Source organism: Salvelinus fontinalis, chromosome 11, assembly GCF_029448725.1.
Source record: "Salvelinus fontinalis isolate EN_2023a chromosome 11, ASM2944872v1, whole genome shotgun sequence".
Taxonomy (NCBI): domain Eukaryota; kingdom Metazoa; phylum Chordata; class Actinopteri; order Salmoniformes; family Salmonidae; genus Salvelinus; species Salvelinus fontinalis.
The window spans coordinates 57,589,389-57,606,888 of record NC_074675.1 but is presented as its reverse complement, the minus strand read 5'-3'; the positions used below and the strand labels follow the sequence as shown (position 1 = coordinate 57,606,888).

General features: G+C 41.5%; 1 protein-coding gene across 1 annotated transcript in view; it reads left to right on the top strand.

Moving 5' to 3' along the window:
- LOC129866004 (FHF complex subunit HOOK interacting protein 1A-like) overlaps positions 1–17,500 on the top strand; it is a 52,301-nt gene that overhangs the window by 32,323 nt on the left and 2,478 nt on the right. Inside the window, exons 13-17 of the mRNA XM_055939139.1 lie at positions 297–469; positions 2,138–2,799; positions 2,854–3,445; positions 17,180–17,358; positions 17,432–17,500. The exon at positions 17,432–17,500 is cut by the window's right edge and continues 52 nt beyond it. Of these exons, the coding sequence (XP_055795114.1) occupies positions 297–469; positions 2,138–2,799; positions 2,854–3,445; positions 17,180–17,358; positions 17,432–17,500 (1,675 nt within the window). The remainder of the gene's footprint in view (positions 1–296; positions 470–2,137; positions 2,800–2,853; positions 3,446–17,179; positions 17,359–17,431) is intronic.

Below are 17,500 nucleotides of genomic sequence, written 5' to 3'. Positions count from 1 at the left end.
CCGTGTACACACCTGTGTGTTTCTCCTCTCTCTCTCTGCAGGTATCTGATCCCGTGTACACACCTGTGTGTTTCTCTCCTCTCTCTCTGCAGGTATCTGATCCCATGTACACACCTGTGTGTTTCTCTCCTCTCTCTCTGCAGGTATCTGATCCCGTGTACACACCTGTGTGTTTCTCCTCTCTCTCTCTGCAGGTATCTGATCCCGTGTACACACCTGTGTGTTTCTCCTCTCTCTCTCTGCAGGTATCTGATCCCGTGTACACACCTGTGTGTTTCTCCCCTCTCTCTCTGCAGGTATCTGATCCCGTGTACACACCTGTGTGTGAGAGAACGCCGCTCTCTGAAGGACAGAGACACCTACTCTTCCTCAGCTGTTAACCTACTCTTCCTCACTCCCTCCTGGTGCCCCCTGCGCCTCGGAGCTGTGAACACTCACACACAACACATCCACTGGGCCTTGGGGACAGGTGAGAACACACACACACACAGACACACACACTGGGCCTTGGGGACAGGTGGGAACACTCACACACAACACATCCACTGGGCCTTGGGGACAGGTGGGAACACACACAGACACACACACTGGGCCTTGGGGACAGGTGAGAACACACACACACACAGACAGACACACACACACACACACACTGGGCCTTGGGGACAGGTGGGAACACACACACACACACACACACTGGGCCTTGGGGACAGGTGGGAACACACACACACACACACACACACACACACACACACACACACACACACACACACTGGGCCTTGGGGACAGGTGAGAACACACACACACACAGACACACACACTGGGCCTTGGGGACAGGTGAGAACACACACACACACAGACACACACACTGGGCCTTGGGGACAGGTGGGAACACACACACACTAGCACTACACAGTCAGGCTGACACAGAGCACCACACAGCCAGGCTGACACAGAGCACCACACAGCCAGGCTGACTCAGAGCACCGCACAGCCAGGCTGACTCAGAGCACTACACAGCCAGGCTGACTCAGAGCACCGCACAGCCAGGCTGACTCAGAGCACCGCACAGCCAGGCTGACTCAGAGCACCGCACAGCCAGGCCGACACAGAGCACTACACAGCCAGGCTGACACAGAGCACCACACAGCCAGGCTGACACAGAGCACCACACAGCCAGGCTGACACAGAGCACTACACAGCCAGGCTGACTCAGAGCACCGCACAGCCAGGCTGACTCAGAGCACCGCACAGCCAGGCTGACTCAGAGCACCGCACAGCCAGGCTGACTCAGAGCACCGCACAGCCAGGCTGACTCAGAGCACCGCACAGCCAGGCTGACTCAGAGCACCGCACAGCCAGGCTGACTCAGAGCACCGCACAGCCAGGCCGACACAGAGCACTACACAGCCAGGCTGACACAGAGCACCACACAGCCAGGCTGACACAGAGCACCACACAGCCAGGCTGACACAGAGCACTACACAGCCAGGCTGACTCAGAGCACCACACAGCCAGGCTGACTCAGAGCACCACACAGCCAGGCTGACTCAGAGCACTACACAGCCAGGCTGACTCAGAGCACCACACAGCCAGGCCGACACAGAGCACTACACAGCCAGGCTGACACAGAGCACTACACAGCCAGGCTGACTCAGAGCACCACACAGCCAGGCTGACTCAGAGCACCACACAGCCAGGCTGACTCAGAGCACTACACAGTCAGGCTGACTCAGAGCACTGCACAGCCAGGCTGACTCAGAGCACCACACAGCCAGGCTGACACAGAGCACTACACAGCCAGGCTGACTCAGAGCACTACACAGCCAGGCTGACTCAGAGCACCACACAGCCAGGCTGACTCAGAGCACCACACAGCCAGGCTGACTCAGAGCACCACACAGCCAGGCTGACTCAGAGCACCACACAGCCAGGCTGACTCAGAGCACCACACATCCAGGCTGACTCAGAGCACCACACAGCCAGGCTGACTCAGAGCACCACACAGCCAGGCTGACTCAGAGCACCACACAGCCAGGCTGACTCAGAGCACCGCACAGCCAGGCCGACACAGAGCACTACCTTACACTTTCACTGACCTTGTCCTCCTCTTCTTCTTCTTCTCTCTTGTCCTCCTCAGACGTTCCCGTGTCAGAGGGTGACAGTGTTGGTTACTCCAGGATTTGCAGGACAGACTTCCTGATGAATGTTAACTATCTCCAGTACCTCTGGGATGCTAGAGTCGGGATCGCTGCATCGCTCCAGGCCTGTCTGGTCTGGTCTGGTCCCTATGACGGGGTGAACCCTGTACCTCGGGAGGAGGAAGACGGGGAAGAAGAGAGAGAGGAGGAGAAGACAGATCGAACAGGCCCTCCCCTCACCTCCCCCCCTGTAACCATGGGAAACCAACATAGAGGGGGAGACGGAGGGAGGGGAAGTGTGGTAGAGTTGGAGTGGGATGATAGCTATGAGTGGGATGATAGTGCCCTCCCCCCCTCCTCCCTCCCCCCCACCTCCTCCTCCCCTACCCCCCCTGTACATATGGAAACCCCTCAGCATATTCAGGAGATGAGACGTTCAGCCATAATGTTGATCCAAGGCTCCTACGTAGAGGAGTCCGACTTTCAGGACGATGTGTTGGCCTATAACCTCGTAGCACAGAAAGACGCTGCTCGTAGCCGCGAGGTGGACTACAAACCTGACCGCAGGACTACTCCACAGACCAGCACACCGGCTGTCAGGAGCACAACATCGACTGCACTTGCTCACAGACATGGAACACATAGACGAGAGAAGGAGGGGGTGGGAGAGGAAGAGGGGGTGATCGTGGAAGAGGGGGTGAGAGAGGAGGAGGAGGTGAGAGAGGAGGAGGGGCTGAGAGAGGAGAATGTATCACAACCACACCAGCTCAGTAACGGTCTGAGCTGTGAGGACCACACAGTCAATAAGGAGGTCGATGATGACCGTAAACGCACGCCGTCTGGACCGCATTTGGACCATAACTGCAACATGACGGTGACCACGACCGTGACGAATGACCTGAACGCCGCAGAGCACCAGGAGAGAACCACCTCAGAGAACCACATACACCCTGTCCTGAACGGTCTCCCTGATGTCGAGAAACAGCAGGACTGGAACAAGACCGACGCTGATCATCCTCTAACCCCGATTACGACCTCGGCGGTGGGTGACAACTTCCTGTCCCAGTATCGGGAGCTCATGCGCTCGCTGGGGGCGGAGCCTGATGATGTCACCGATGACATCACAGCGTTCAGGAAGCGGGTGTTGGCTCTGGCCCAGGAGGAGGAGGAGGAGGAGGAGGACGAGGAGGACTTTAGCGTGTTCTCTACAGACTCACCGGAACCGAAGGATGCCGATCTGGAACCGGAGAACAGTCCAGGACTGACGAGGAACAGCCAAGACAGAAAACATGGGATACCCTTCACTGGTGAGATATTGAGAACGGTCATGCCTGTATGCAAAATGATGAGGGTTCTAAAGTAATGAGGGTTGTAGAATGATCAGGGTTCTAAAATAATGAGGGTTGTAGAAGGATGAGGGTTCTAAAATAATGAGGGTTGTAGAATGATCAGGGTTCTAAAATAATGATGGTTGTAGAAGGATGAGGGTTCTAAAATAATGAGGGTTGTAGAATGACCAGGGTTCTAAAATAATGAGGGTTGTAGAATGATCAGGGTTCTAAAATAATGAGGGTTGTAGAATGATCAGGGTTCTAAAATAATGAGGGTTGTAGAATGATCAGGGTTCTAAAATAATGAGGGTTGTAGAATGATCAGGGTTCTAAAATAATGAGGGTTGTAGAATGATCAGGGTTCTAAAATAATGAGGGTTGTAGAATGATCAAGGTTCTAAAATAATGAGGGTTGTAGAATGGTGATTGTTCTAAATAATGAGGGATGTAGAATGATCAGGGTTCTAAAATAATGAGGGTTGTAGAATGATCAGGGTTCTAAAACAATGAGGGTTGTAGAATGATGATGGTTCTAACATAATGAGGGTTCTAAAATAATGAGAGTTGTTGAATGACGAGGGTTCTACAATAATGAGAGTTCTTGAATGATGGGGGATCTAAAATAATGAGAGTTGTAGAAGGATGAAGGTTCTACAATAATGAGCTGTAGAAGGATGAAGGTTCTACAATAATGCGGCTTGTAGAATGATGAGGGTTCTAAAATAACGAGGGTTGTAGAATGATGAGAGTTCTAAAATAATGAGGGTTGTAGAATGATGAGGGTTCTACAATAATGAGAGTTGTAGAATGATGAGGGTTCTACAATAATGCGGCTTGTAGAATGATGAGGGTTCTACAATAATGAGAGTTGTAGAATGATGAGGGTTCTACAATAATGCGGCTTGTAGAATGATGAGGGTTCTAAAATAACGAGGGTTGTAGAATGATGAGAGTTCTAAAATAATGAGGGTTGTAGAATGATGAGGGTTCTAAAATAATGAGAGTTGTAGAAGGATGAAGGTTCTACAATAATGAGGGTTGTAGAATGATGAGGGTTCTAAAATAATGAGGGTTCTTAAAAAATGAGTTGTAGAATAATGAAGGTTCTACAATAATGAGAGTTGTAGAATGATGAGGGTTCTACAATAATGAGGGTTGTAGAATGATGAGGGTTCTACAATAATGAGGCTTGTAGAATGATGAGGGTTCTAAAATAACAGGGGTTCTTAAAAATTAGTTGCAGAATGTTGAGGGTTCTAAAATAACGAGGGTTGTAGAATTGAAGATTCTAAAATAACGAGGGTTGAAGAATGATGAGGATTCTAAAATAACGAGGGTTGTAGAATGACGAGGGTTCTAAAATAACGAGGGTTGTGGAATGATGAGGGTTCTAAAATAATGATGGTTGTAGAATTATAAGGGTTCTAAAATAACGAGGGTTTTAGAATGATCAGGGTTCTAAAATAACGATGGTTGTAGAAGGACGAGGGTTCTAAAATAACGATGGTTGTAGAATGACGAGGGTTCTAAATAATGAGATTTGTAGAATGACGAGGGTTCTAAATAATGGGAGTTGTAGAAGGTTGAACGTTCTACAATAATGAGGTTTCCAAAATAATGAGAGTTGTAGAATGACGAGGGTTCTAAAATAATGAGGGGTCTAAAATAATGAGAGTTGTTGAATGACGAGGGTTCTAAAATAACGAGAGTTATTAGAATATTGTAGAATATAGAGGGTTCTACAATAATGAGCTGAAGAAGGATGAAGGTTCTACAATAATGAGGGTTGTAGAATGATGAGGGTTCTACAATAATGAGAGTTGTAGAATGATGAGGGTTCTACAATAATGAGGCTTGTAGAATGATGAGGGTTCTAAAATAACGAGGGTTGTAGAATGATGAGATTTCTAAAATAACGAGGGTTGTAGAATGATGAGGGTTCTAAAATAACCAGGGTTGTAGAATGATGAGGGTTCTAAAATAACGAGGGTTGTACAATGATGAGGGTTCGAAAATAACGAGGGTTGTAGAATGATGAGGGTTCTAAAATAATGAGAGTTGTAGAAGGATGAAGGTTCTACAATAATGAGCTGTAGAAGGATGAAGGTTCTACAATAATGAGGGTTGTAGAAGGATGAAGGTTCTAAAATAATGAGAGTTGTAGAATGATGAGGGTTCTAAAATAATGATGGTTGTAGAATGATGAAGGTTCTAAAATAATGAGAGTTGATTAATGATGAGGATTCTAAAATAACGAGGGTTATAGAATGATGAGAGTTCTAAAATAACGAGGGTTATAGAATGATGAGAGTTCTAAAATAACGAGGGTTATAGAATGATGAGAGTTCTAAAATAACGAGGGTGGTAGAATGATGTGGGTTCTAAAATAACGAGGGTGGTAGAATGATGCGGGTTCTAAAATAATGAGGGTGGTAGAATGATGCGGGTTCTAAAATAACGAGGGTTGTAGAATGATGTGGGTTCTAAAATAATGAGAGTTGTAGAATGATGTGGGTTCTAAAATAACGAGGGTTGTAGAATGATGCGTGTTCTAAAATAACGAGGGTTGTAGAATGATGCGGGTTCTAAAATAATGAGGGTTGTAGAATGATGTGGGTTCTAAAATAATGAGGGTGGTAGAATGATGTGGGTACTAAAATAACGAGGGTGGTAGAATGATGCGGGTTCTAAAATAACGAGGGTGGTAGAATGATGCGGGTTCTAAAATAACGAGAGGTTGTAGAATGAGGGTTCTAAAATAATGAGAGTTGTCGAAGGATGAAGGTTCTACAATAATGAGAGTTGTAGAATGATGAGGGTACTAAAATAATGATGGTTGTAGAATGATGAAGGTTCTAAAATAATGAGAGTTGATTAATGATGAGGATTCTAAAATAACGAGGGTGGTAGAATGATGCGGGTTCTAAAATAACGAGGGTTATAGAATGATGCGGGTTCTAAAATAACGAGGGTTATAGAATGATGAGAGTTCTAAAATAACGAGGGTTATAGAATGATGAGAGTTCTAAAATAACGAGGGTTATAGAATGATGAGAGTTCTAAAATAACGAGGGTGGTAGAATGATGTGGGTTCTAAAATAACGAGGGTGGTAGAATGATGCGGGTTCTAAAATAACGAGGGTGGTAGAATGATGCGGGTTCTAAAATAACGAGGGTTGTAGAATGATGTGGGTTCTAAAATAATGAGAGTTGTAGAATGATGTGGGTTCTAAAATAACGAGGGTTGTAGAATGAAGTGGGTTCTAAAATAACGAGGGTTGTAGAATGAGGGTTCTAAAATAACGAGGGTTGTAAAATGATGTGGGTTCTAAAATAACGAGGGTTGTGAAATGGGGGTTCTAAAATAACGAGGGTTGTAGAATGATACGGGTTCTAAAATAACGAGGGTTGTAGAATGATGCGGGTTCTAAAATAACGAGGGTTGTAGAATGACGAGGGTTCTAAAATAACGAGGGTTGTGGAATGATGAGGGTTCTAAAATAACGAGGTTTGTGGAATGATGAGGGTTCTAAAATAATGAGTGTTGTAGAATGATAAGGGTTCTTAAATAACGAGGGTTTTAGAATGATCAGGGTTCTAAAATAACAATGGTTGTAGAAGGACGAGGGTTCTAAAATAACGATGGTTGTAGAATGACGACGGTTCTAAATAATGAGAGTTGTAGAATGACGAGGGTTCTAAATAATGAGAGTTGTAGAAGGATGAACGTTCTACAATAATGAGGTTTCTAAAATAATGAGAGTTGTAGAATGATGGTTCTAAAATAATGAGGGTTCTAAAATAATGAGAGTTGTTGAATGACGAGGGTTCTAAAATAACGAGAGTTATTAGAATATTGTAGAATATTGAGGGTTCTACAATAATGAGCTGAAGAAGGATGAAGGTTCTACAATAATGAGGGTTGTAGAATGATGAGGGTTCTACAATAATGAGTTGTAGAATGATGAGGGTTCTACAATAATGAGGCTTGTAGAATGATGAGGGTTCTAAAATAACGAGGGTTGTAGAATGATGAGATTTCTAAAATAACGAGGGTTGTAGAATGATGAGGGTTCTAAAATAACCAGGGTTGTAGAATGATGAGGGTTCTAAAATAACGAGGGTTGTACAATGATGAGGGTTCTAAAATAACCAGGGTTGTAGAATGATGAGGGTTCTAAAATAACCAGGGTTGTACAATGATGAGGGTTCTAAAATACCGAGGGTTGTAGAATGATGAGGGTTCTAAAATAATGAGAGTTGTAGAAGGAGGAAGGTTCTACAATAATGAGCTGTAGAAGGATGAAGGTTCTACAATAATGAGGGTTGTAGATTGATGAGGGTTCTAAAATAACGAGAGTTGTAGAATGATGAGGGTTCTAAAATAATGATTGTTGTAGAATGATGAAGGTTCTAAAATAATGAGAGTTGATTAATGATGAGGATTCTAAAATAACGAGGGTGGTAGAATGATGCGGGTTCTAAAATAACGAGGGTTATAGAATGATGCGGGTTCTAAAATAACGAGGGTTATAGAATGATGAGAGTTCTAAAATAACGAGGGTGGTAGAATGATGTGGGTTCTAAAATAACGAGGGTGGTAGAATGATGCGGGTTCTAAAATAATGAGGGTGGTAGAATGATGCGGGTTCTAAAATAACGAGGGTTGTAGAATGATGTGGGTTCTAAAATAACGAGAGTTGTAGAATGATGCGGGTTCTAAAATAACGAGGGTTGTAGAATGATGTGGGTTCTAAAATAACGAGGGTTGTAGAATGAGGGTTCTAAAATAACGAGGGTTGTAGAATGATGTGGGTTCTAAAATAACGAGGGTTGTGAAATGAGGGTTCTAAAATAACGAGGGTTGTAGAATGATACGGGTTCTAAAATAACGAGGGTTGTAGAATGATGCGGGTTCTAAAATAACGAGGGTTGTAGAATGATGAGGGTTCTAAAATAACGAGGGTTGTGGAATGATGAGGGTTCTAAAATAACGAGGGTTGTGGAATGATGAGGGTTCTAAAATAATGAGGGTTGTAGAATGATAAGGGTTCTAAAATAACGAGGGTTTTAGAATGATCAGGGTTCTAAAATAACAATGGTTGTAGAAGGACGAGGGTTCTAAAATAACGATGGTTGTAGAATGACGAGGGTTCTAAATAATGAGAGTTGTAGAATGAGGAGGGTTCTAAATAATGAGAGTTGTAGAAGGATGAACGTTCTACAATAATGAGGTTTCCAAAATAATGAGAGTTGTAGATTGATGGTTCTAAAATAATGAGGGTTCTAAAATAATGAGAGTTGTTGAATGACGAGGGTTCTAAAATAACGAGAGTTATTAGAATATTGTAGAATATTGAGGGTTCTACAGTAATGAGCTGAAGAAGGATGAAGGTTCTACAATAATGAGGGTTGTAGAATGATGAGGGTTCTACAATAATGAGAGTTGTAGAATGATGAGGGTTCTACAATAATGAGGCTTGTAGAATGATGAGGGTTCTAAAATAACGAGGGTTGTAGAATGATGAGATTTCTAAAATAACGAGGGTTGTAGAATGATGAGGGTTCTAAAATAATGAGAGTTGTAGAAGGATGAAGGTTCTACAATAATGAGCTGTAGAAGGATGAAGGTTCTACAATAATGAGGGTTGTAGATTGATGAGGGTTCTAAAATAATGAGAGTTGTAGAATGATGAGGGTTCTAAAATAATGATGGTTGTAGAATGATGAGGGTTCTAAAATAATGAGAGTTGATTAATGATGAGGATTCTAAAATAATGAGAGTTGATTAATGATGAGGATTCTAAAATAACGAGGGTGGTAGAATGATGCGGGTTCTAAAATAACGAGGGTGGTAGAATTATGCGGGTTCTAAAATAACGAGGGTTGTAGAATGATACGGGTTCTAAAATAACGAGGGTTGTAGAATAATACGGGTTCTAAAATAACGAGGGTTGTAGAATGATGCGGGTTCTAAAATAACGAGGGTTGTAGAATGATGCGGGTTCTAAAATAACGAGGGTTGTAGAATGATGTGGGTTCTAAAATAACGAGGGTTGTGAAATGAGGGTTCTAAAATAACGAGGGTTGTAGAATGATACGGGTTCTAAAATAACGAGGGTTGTAGAATGATGCGGGTTCTAAAATAACGAGGGTTGTAGAATGACGAGGGTTCTAAAATAACGAGGGTTGTGGAAAGATGAGGGTTCTAAAATAACGAGGGTTGTGGAATGATGAGGGTTCTAAAATAATGAGGGTTGTAGAATGATAAGGGTTCTAAAATAACGAGGGTTTTAGAATGATCAGGGTTCTAAAATAACAATGGTTGTAGAAGGACGAGGGTTCTAAAATAACGATGGTTGTAGAATGACGAGGGTTCTAAATAATGAGAGTTGTAGAATGAGGAGGGTTCTAAATAATGAGAGTTGTAGAAGGATGAACGTTCTACAATAATGAGGTTTCCAAAATAATGAGAGTTGTAGAATGATGGTTCTAAAATAATGAGGGTTCTAAAATAATGAGAGTTGTTGAATGACGAGGGTTCTAAAATAACGAGAGTTATTAGAATATTGTAGAATATTGAGGGTTCTACAGTAATGAGCTGAAGAAGGATGAAGGTTCTACAATAATGAGGGTTGTAGAATGATGAGGGTTCTACAATAATGAGAGTTGTAGAATGATGAGGGTTCTACAATAATGAGGCTTGTAGAATGATGAGGGTTCTAAAATAACGAGGGTTGTAGAATGAAGAGATTTCTAAAATAACGAGGGTTTAAGAATGATGAGGGTTCGAAAATAACCAGGGTTGTAGAATGATGAGGGTTCTAAAATAACGAGGGTTGTACAATGATGAGGGTTCTAAAATACCGAGGGTTGTAGAATGATGAGGGTTCTAAAATAATGAGAGTTGTAGAAGGAGGAAGGTTCTACAATAATGAGCTGTAGAAGGATGAAGGTTCTACAATAATGAGGGTTGTAGATTGATGAGGGTTCTAAAATAACGAGAGTTGTAGAATGATGAGGGTTCTAAAATAATGATGGTTGTAGAATGATGAAGGTTCTAAAATAATGAGAGTTGATTGATGAGGATTCTAAAATAACGAGGGTGGTAGAATGATGCGGGTTCTAAAATAACGAGGGTTATAGAATGATGCGGGTTCTAAAATAACGAGGGTTATAGAATGATGAGAGTTCTAAAATAACGAGGGTGGTAGAATGATGTGGGTTCTAAAATAACGAGGGTGGTAGAATGATGCGGGTTCTAAAATAACGAGGGTGGTAGAATGATGCGGGTTCTAAAATAACGAGGGTTGTAGAATGATGTGGGTTCTAAAATAACGAGGTTTGTAGAATGACGCGGGTTCTAAAATAACGAGGGTTGTAGCATGATGCGGGTTCTAAAATAACGAGGGTGGTAGAATGATGTGGGTTCTAAAATAACGAGGGTGGTAGAATGATGCGGGTTCTAAAATAACGAGGGTGGTAGAATGATGCGGGTTCTAAAATAACGAGGGTGGTAGAATGATGCGGGTTCTAAAATAACAAGGGTTGTATAATGATGAGGGTTCTAAAATAACGAGGGTTGTAGAATGATGAGGGTTCTAAAATAATGAGTTGTAGAAGGATGAAGGTTCTACAATAATGAGCTGTAGAAGGATGAAGGTTCTACAATAATGAGGGTTGTAGATTGATGAGGGTTCTAAAATAATGAGAGTTGTAGAATGATGAGGGTTCTAAAATAATGATAGTTGTAGAATGATGAGGGTTCTAAAATAATGAGAGTTGATTAATGATGAGGATTCTAAAATAATGAGAGTTGATTAATGATGAGGATTCTAAAATAACGAGGGTGGTAGAATGATGCGGGTTCTAAAATAACGAGGGTGGTAGAATGATGCGGGTTCTAAAATAACGAGGGTGGTAGAATTATGCGGGTTCTAAAATAACGAGGGTTGTAGAATGATACGGGTTCTAAAATAACGAGGGTTGTAGAATAATACGGGTTCTAAAATAACGAGGGTTGTAGAATGATGCGGGTTCTAAAATAACGAGGGTTGTAGAATGATGCGGGTTCTAAAATAACGAGGGTTGTAGAATGATGCGGGTTCTAAAATAGCGAGGGTGGTAGAATGATGTGGGTTCTAAAATAACGAGGGTGGTAGAATGATGCGGGTTCTAAAATAACGAGGGTGGTAGAATGATGCGGGTTCTAAAATAACGAGGGTGGTAGAATGATGCGGGTTCTAAAATAACGAGGGCTGTAGAACGATGAGATTTCTAAAATAACGAGGGCTGTAGAATGATGAGGGTTCTAAAATAACGAGGGTTGTAGAATGATGAGGGTTCTAAAATAACGAGGGTTGTAGAATGATGAGGGTTCTAAAATAACGAGGGTTGTACAATGATGAGGGTTCTAAAATAACGAGGGTTGTAGAATGATGAGGGTTCTAAAATAATGAGCTGTAGAAGGATGAAGGTTCTACAATAATGAGGGTTGTAGAATGATGAGGGTTCTAAAATAATGAGGGTTGTAGAATGATGTGGGTTCTAAAATAACGAGGGTTGTAGAATAATACGGGTTCTAAAATAACGAGGGCTGTAGAATGATGAGATTTCTAAAATAACGAGGGCTGTAGAATGATGAGGGTTCTAAAATAACGAGGGTTGTAGAATGATGAGGGTTCTAAAATAACGAGGGTTGTAGAATGATGAGGGTTCTAAAATAACGAGGGTTGTACAATGATGAGGGTTCTAAAATAACGAGGGTTGTAGAATGATGAGGGTTCTAAAATAATGAGCTGTAGAAGGATGAAGGTTCTACAATAATGAGGGTTGTAGAATGATGAGGGTTCTAAAATAATGAGAGTTGTAGAATGATGAGGGTTCTAAAATAATGATGGTTGTAGAATGATGAAGGTTCTAAAATAATGAGAGTTGATTAATGATGAGGATTCTAAAATAACGAGGGTGGTAGAATGATGCGGGTTCTAAAATAACGAGGGTTATAGAATGATGCGGGTTCTAAAATAACGAGGGTGGTAGAATGATGCGGGTTCTAAAATAACGAGGGTGGTAGAATGATGCGGGTTCTAAAATAACGAGGGTGGTAGAATGATGCGGGTTCTAAAATAACGAGGGTTGTAGAATGATGTGGGTTCTAAAATAACGAGGGTTGTAGAATGATGCGGGTTCTAAAATAACGAGGGTTGTAGAATGATGCGGGTTCTAAAATAACGAGGGTTGTAGAATGATGTGGGTTCTAAAATAACGAGGTTTGTAGAATGATGTGGGTTCTAAAATAACGAGGGTGGTAGAATGATGTGGGTTCTAAAATAATGAGGGTGGTAGAATGATGCGGGTTCTAAAATAACGAGGGTGGTAGAATGATGCGGGTTCTAAAATAACGAGGTTTGTATAACGATGCGGGTTCTAAAATAACGAGGGCTGTAGAATGATGAGATTTCTAAAATAACGAGGGTTGTAGAATGATGAGGGTTCTAAAATAACGAGGGTTGTAGAATGATGAGGGTTCTAAAATAACGAGGGTTGTACAATGATGAGGGTTCTAAAATAACGAGGGTTGTAGAATGATGAGGGTTCTAAAATAATGAGAGTTGTAGAAGGTTCTACAATAATGAGCTGTAGAAGGATGAAGGTTCTACAATAATGAGGGTTGTAGAATGACGAGGGTTCTAAATAATGGGAGTTGTAGAAGGATGAGGGTTCTACAATAATGAGGTTTCTAAAATAATGAGAGTTGTAGAATGATGGTTCTAAAATAATGAGGGGTCTAAAATAATGAGAGTTGTTGAATGACGAGGGTTCTAAAATAACGAGAGTTATTAGAATATTGTAGAATATAGAGGGTTCTACAATAATGAGCTGAAGAAGGATGAAGGTTCTACAATAATGAGGGTTGTAGAATGATGAGGGTTCTACAATAATGAGAGTTGTAGAATGATGAGGGTTCTACAATAATGAGGCTTGTAGAATGATGAGGGTTCTAAAATAACGAGGGTTGTAGAATGATGAGATTTCTAAAATAACGAGGGTTGTAGAATGATGAGGGTTCTAAAATAACGAGGGTTGTAGAATGATGCGGATTCTAAAATAACGAGGGTTGTAGAATGACGAGGGTTCTAAAATAACGAGGGTTATGGAATGATGAGGGTTCTAAAATAACGAGGGTTGTGGAATGATGAGGGTTCTAAAATAATGAGGGTTGTAGAATGATAAGGGTTCTAAAATAACGAGGGTTTTAGAATGATCAGGGTTCTAAAATAACAATGGTTGTAGAAGGACGAGGGTTCTAAAATAACGATGATTGTAGAATGACGAGGGTTCTAAATAATGAGAGTTGTAGAATAAGGAGGGTTCTAAATAATGAGAGTTGTAGAAGGATGAACGTTCTACAATAATGAGGTTTCCAAAATAATGAGAGTTGTAGAATGATGGTTCTAAAATAATGAGGGTTCTAAAATAATGAGAGTTGTTGAATGACGAGGGTTCTAAAATAACGAGAGTTATTAGAATATTGTAGAATATTGAGGGTTCTACAGTAATGAGCTGAAGGATGAAGGTTCTACAATAATGAGGGTTGTAGAATGATGAGAGTTCTACAATAATGAGAGTTGTAGAATGATGAGGGTTCTACAATAATGAGGCTTGTAGAATGATGAGGGTTCTAAAATAACGAGGGTTGTAGAATGATGAGATTTCTAAAATAACGAGGGTTTAAGAATGATGAGGGTTCTAAAATAACCAGGGTTGTAGAATGATGAGGGTTCTAAAATAACGAGGGTTGTACAATGATGAGGGTTCTAAAATACCGAGGGTTGTAGAATGATGAGGGTTCTAAAATAATGAGAGTTGTAGAAGGAGGAAGGTTCTACAATAATGAGCTGTAGAAGGATGAAGGTTCTACAATAATGAGGGTTGTAGATTGATGAGGGTTCTAAAATAACGAGAGTTGTAGAATGATGAGGGTTCTAAAATAATGATGGTTGTAGAATGATGAAGGTTCTAAAATAATGAGAGTTGATTGATGAGGATTCTAAAATAACGAGGGTGGTAGAATGATGCGGGTTCTAAAATAACGAGGGTTATAGAATGATGCGGGTTCTAAAATAACGAGGGTTATAGAATGATGAGAGTTCTAAAATAACGAGGGTGGTAGAATGATGTGGGTTCTAAAATAACGAGGGTGGTAGAATGATGCGGGTTCTAAAATAACGAGGGTGGTAGAATGATGCGGGTTCTAAAATAACGAGGGTTGTAGAATGATGTGGGTTCTAAAATAACGAGGGTTGTAGAATGATGCGGGTTCTAAAATAACGAGGTTTGTAGAATGACGCGGGTTCTAAAATAACGAGGGCTGTAGAATGATGTGGGTTCTAAAATAACGAGGGTGGTAGAATGATGTGGGTTCTAAAATAATGAGGGTGGTAGAATGATGCGGGTTCTAAAATAACGAGGGTGGTAGAATGATGCGGGTTCTAAAATAACAAGGGTTGTATAATGATGAGGGTTCTAAAAGACGAGGGTTGTAGAATGATGAGGGTTCTAAAATAACGAGAGTTGTAGAAGGATGAAGGTTCTACAATAATGAGCTGTAGAAGGATGAAGGTTCTACAATAATGAGGGTTGTAGATTGATGAGGATTCTAAAATAATGAGAGTTGATTAATGATGAGGATTCTAAAATAACGAGGGTGGTAGAATGATGCGGGTTCTAAAATAACGAGGGTGGTAGAATGATGCGGGTTCTAAAATAACGAGGGTGGTAGAATTATGCGGGTTCTAAAATAACGAGGGTTGTAGAATGATACGGGTTCTAAAATAACGAGGGTTGTAGAATAATACGGGTTCTAAAATAACGCGGGTTGTAGAATGATGCGGGTTCTAAAATAACGAGGGTTGTAGAATGATGCGGGTTCTAAAATAACGAGGGTTGTAGAATGATGCGGGTTCTAAAATAGCGAGGGTGGTAGAATGATGTGGGTTCTAAAATAACGAGGGTGGTAGAATGATGCGGGTTCTAAAATAACGAGGGTGGTAGAATGATGCGGGTTCTAAAATAACGAGGGTGGTAGAATGATGCGGGTTCTAAAATAACGAGGGTGGTAGAATGATGCGGGTTCTAAAATAACGAGGGCTGTAGAATGATGAGATTTCTAAAATAACGAGGGCTGTAGAATGATGAGGGTTCTAAAATAACGAGGGTTGTAGAATGATGAGGGTTCTAAAATAACGAGGGTTGTAGAATGATGAGGGTTCTAAAATAACGAGGGTTGTACAATGATGAGGGTTCTAAAATAACGAGGGTTGTAGAATGATGAGGGTTCTAAAATAATGAGCTGTAGAAGGATGAAGGTTCTACAATAATGAGGGTTGTAGAATGATGAGGGTTCTAAAATAATGAGAGTTGTAGAATGATGAGGGTTCTAAAATAATGATGGTTGTAGAATGATGAAGGTTCTAAAATAATGAGAGTTGATTAATGATGAGGATTCTAAAATAACGAGGGTGGTAGAATGATGCGGGTTCTAAAATAACGAGGGTTATAGAATGATGCGGGTTCTAAAATAACGAGGGTTATAGAATGATGAGAGTTCTAAAATAACGAGGGTGGTAGAATGATGAGGGTTCCAAAATAACGAGGGTGGTAGAATGATGCGGGTTCTAAAATAACGAGGGTGGTAGAATGATGCGGGTTCTAAAATAACGAGGGTGGTAGAATGATGCGGGTTCTAAAATAACGAGGGTGGTAGAATGATGCGGGTTCTAAAATAACGAGGGTTGTAGAATGATGTGGGTTCTAAAATAACGAGGGTTGTAGAATGATGCGGGTTCTAAAATAACGAGGGTTGTAGAATGATGCGGGTTCTAAAATAATGAGGGTTGTAGAATGATGCGGGTTCTAAAATAACGAGGGTTGTAGAATGATGTGGGTTCTAAAATAACGAGGGTGGTAGAATGATGTGGGTTCTAAAATAATGAGGGTGGTAGAATGATGCGGGTTCTAAAATAACGAGGGTGGTAGAATGATGCGGGTTCTAAAATAACGAGGTTTGTATAACGATGCGGGTTCTAAAATAACGAGGGCTGTAGAATGATGAGATTTCTAAAATAACGAGGGTTGTAGAATGATGAGGGTTCTAAAATAACGAGGGTTGTAGAATGATGAGGGTTCTAAAATAACGAGGGTTGTACAATGATGAGGGTTCTAAAATAACGAGGGTTGTAGAATGATGAGGGTTCTAAAATAATGAGAGTTGTAGAAGGATGAAGGTTCTACAATAATGAGCTGTAGAAGGATGAAGGTTCTACAATAATGAGGGTTGTAGAATGATGAGGGTTCTAAAATAATGAGGGTTGTAGAATGATGAGGGTTCTAAAATAATGAGAGTTGTAGAATGATGAGGGTTCTAAAATAATGATGGTTGTAGAATGATGAAGGTTCTAAAATAATGAGAGTTGATTAATGATGAGGATTCTAAAATAACGAGGGTGGTAGATTGATGCGGGTTCTAAAATAACGAGGGTTATAGAATTATGAGGGTTCTAAAATAACGAGGCTTCTAGTGCTGCTACGTTCTAAGTTTGAATCAATGAAATGGGATTCAAATGTTAGCTCTCTCAATCTCCCTCTGAGTTCTGCCGTTCTCCTGTCAATGTCTAGTTTATAGCGCTGTGTTGTGTGGTTCCACAGGCCCGTTCATTAGTGTTCTGCTGTCTCGGTTGGAGAACCTGTTGGAGAACCCTATTCCAGTCAATCTGCTAGTTACAGGCATCCTGTCTCAGCTCGCCAAATACCCCCAGCCTCTCCTCCGAGCGTTCCTCCTGAACACGCACACTGACCCACAGCCCAACGTACGCACACTATACCAGGTAGGACCAGAGGTGTGTGTGTGTGTCACTGTCATTTTGTGTGTTAAATTGCATCTAATGGAGGTCTGTGTAGGTGCTGGTCTCAGTGCGTGTCCAGATCGAGCAGTACGCAGTGGACCAGACGGAGTTTCCTGCTACAGTC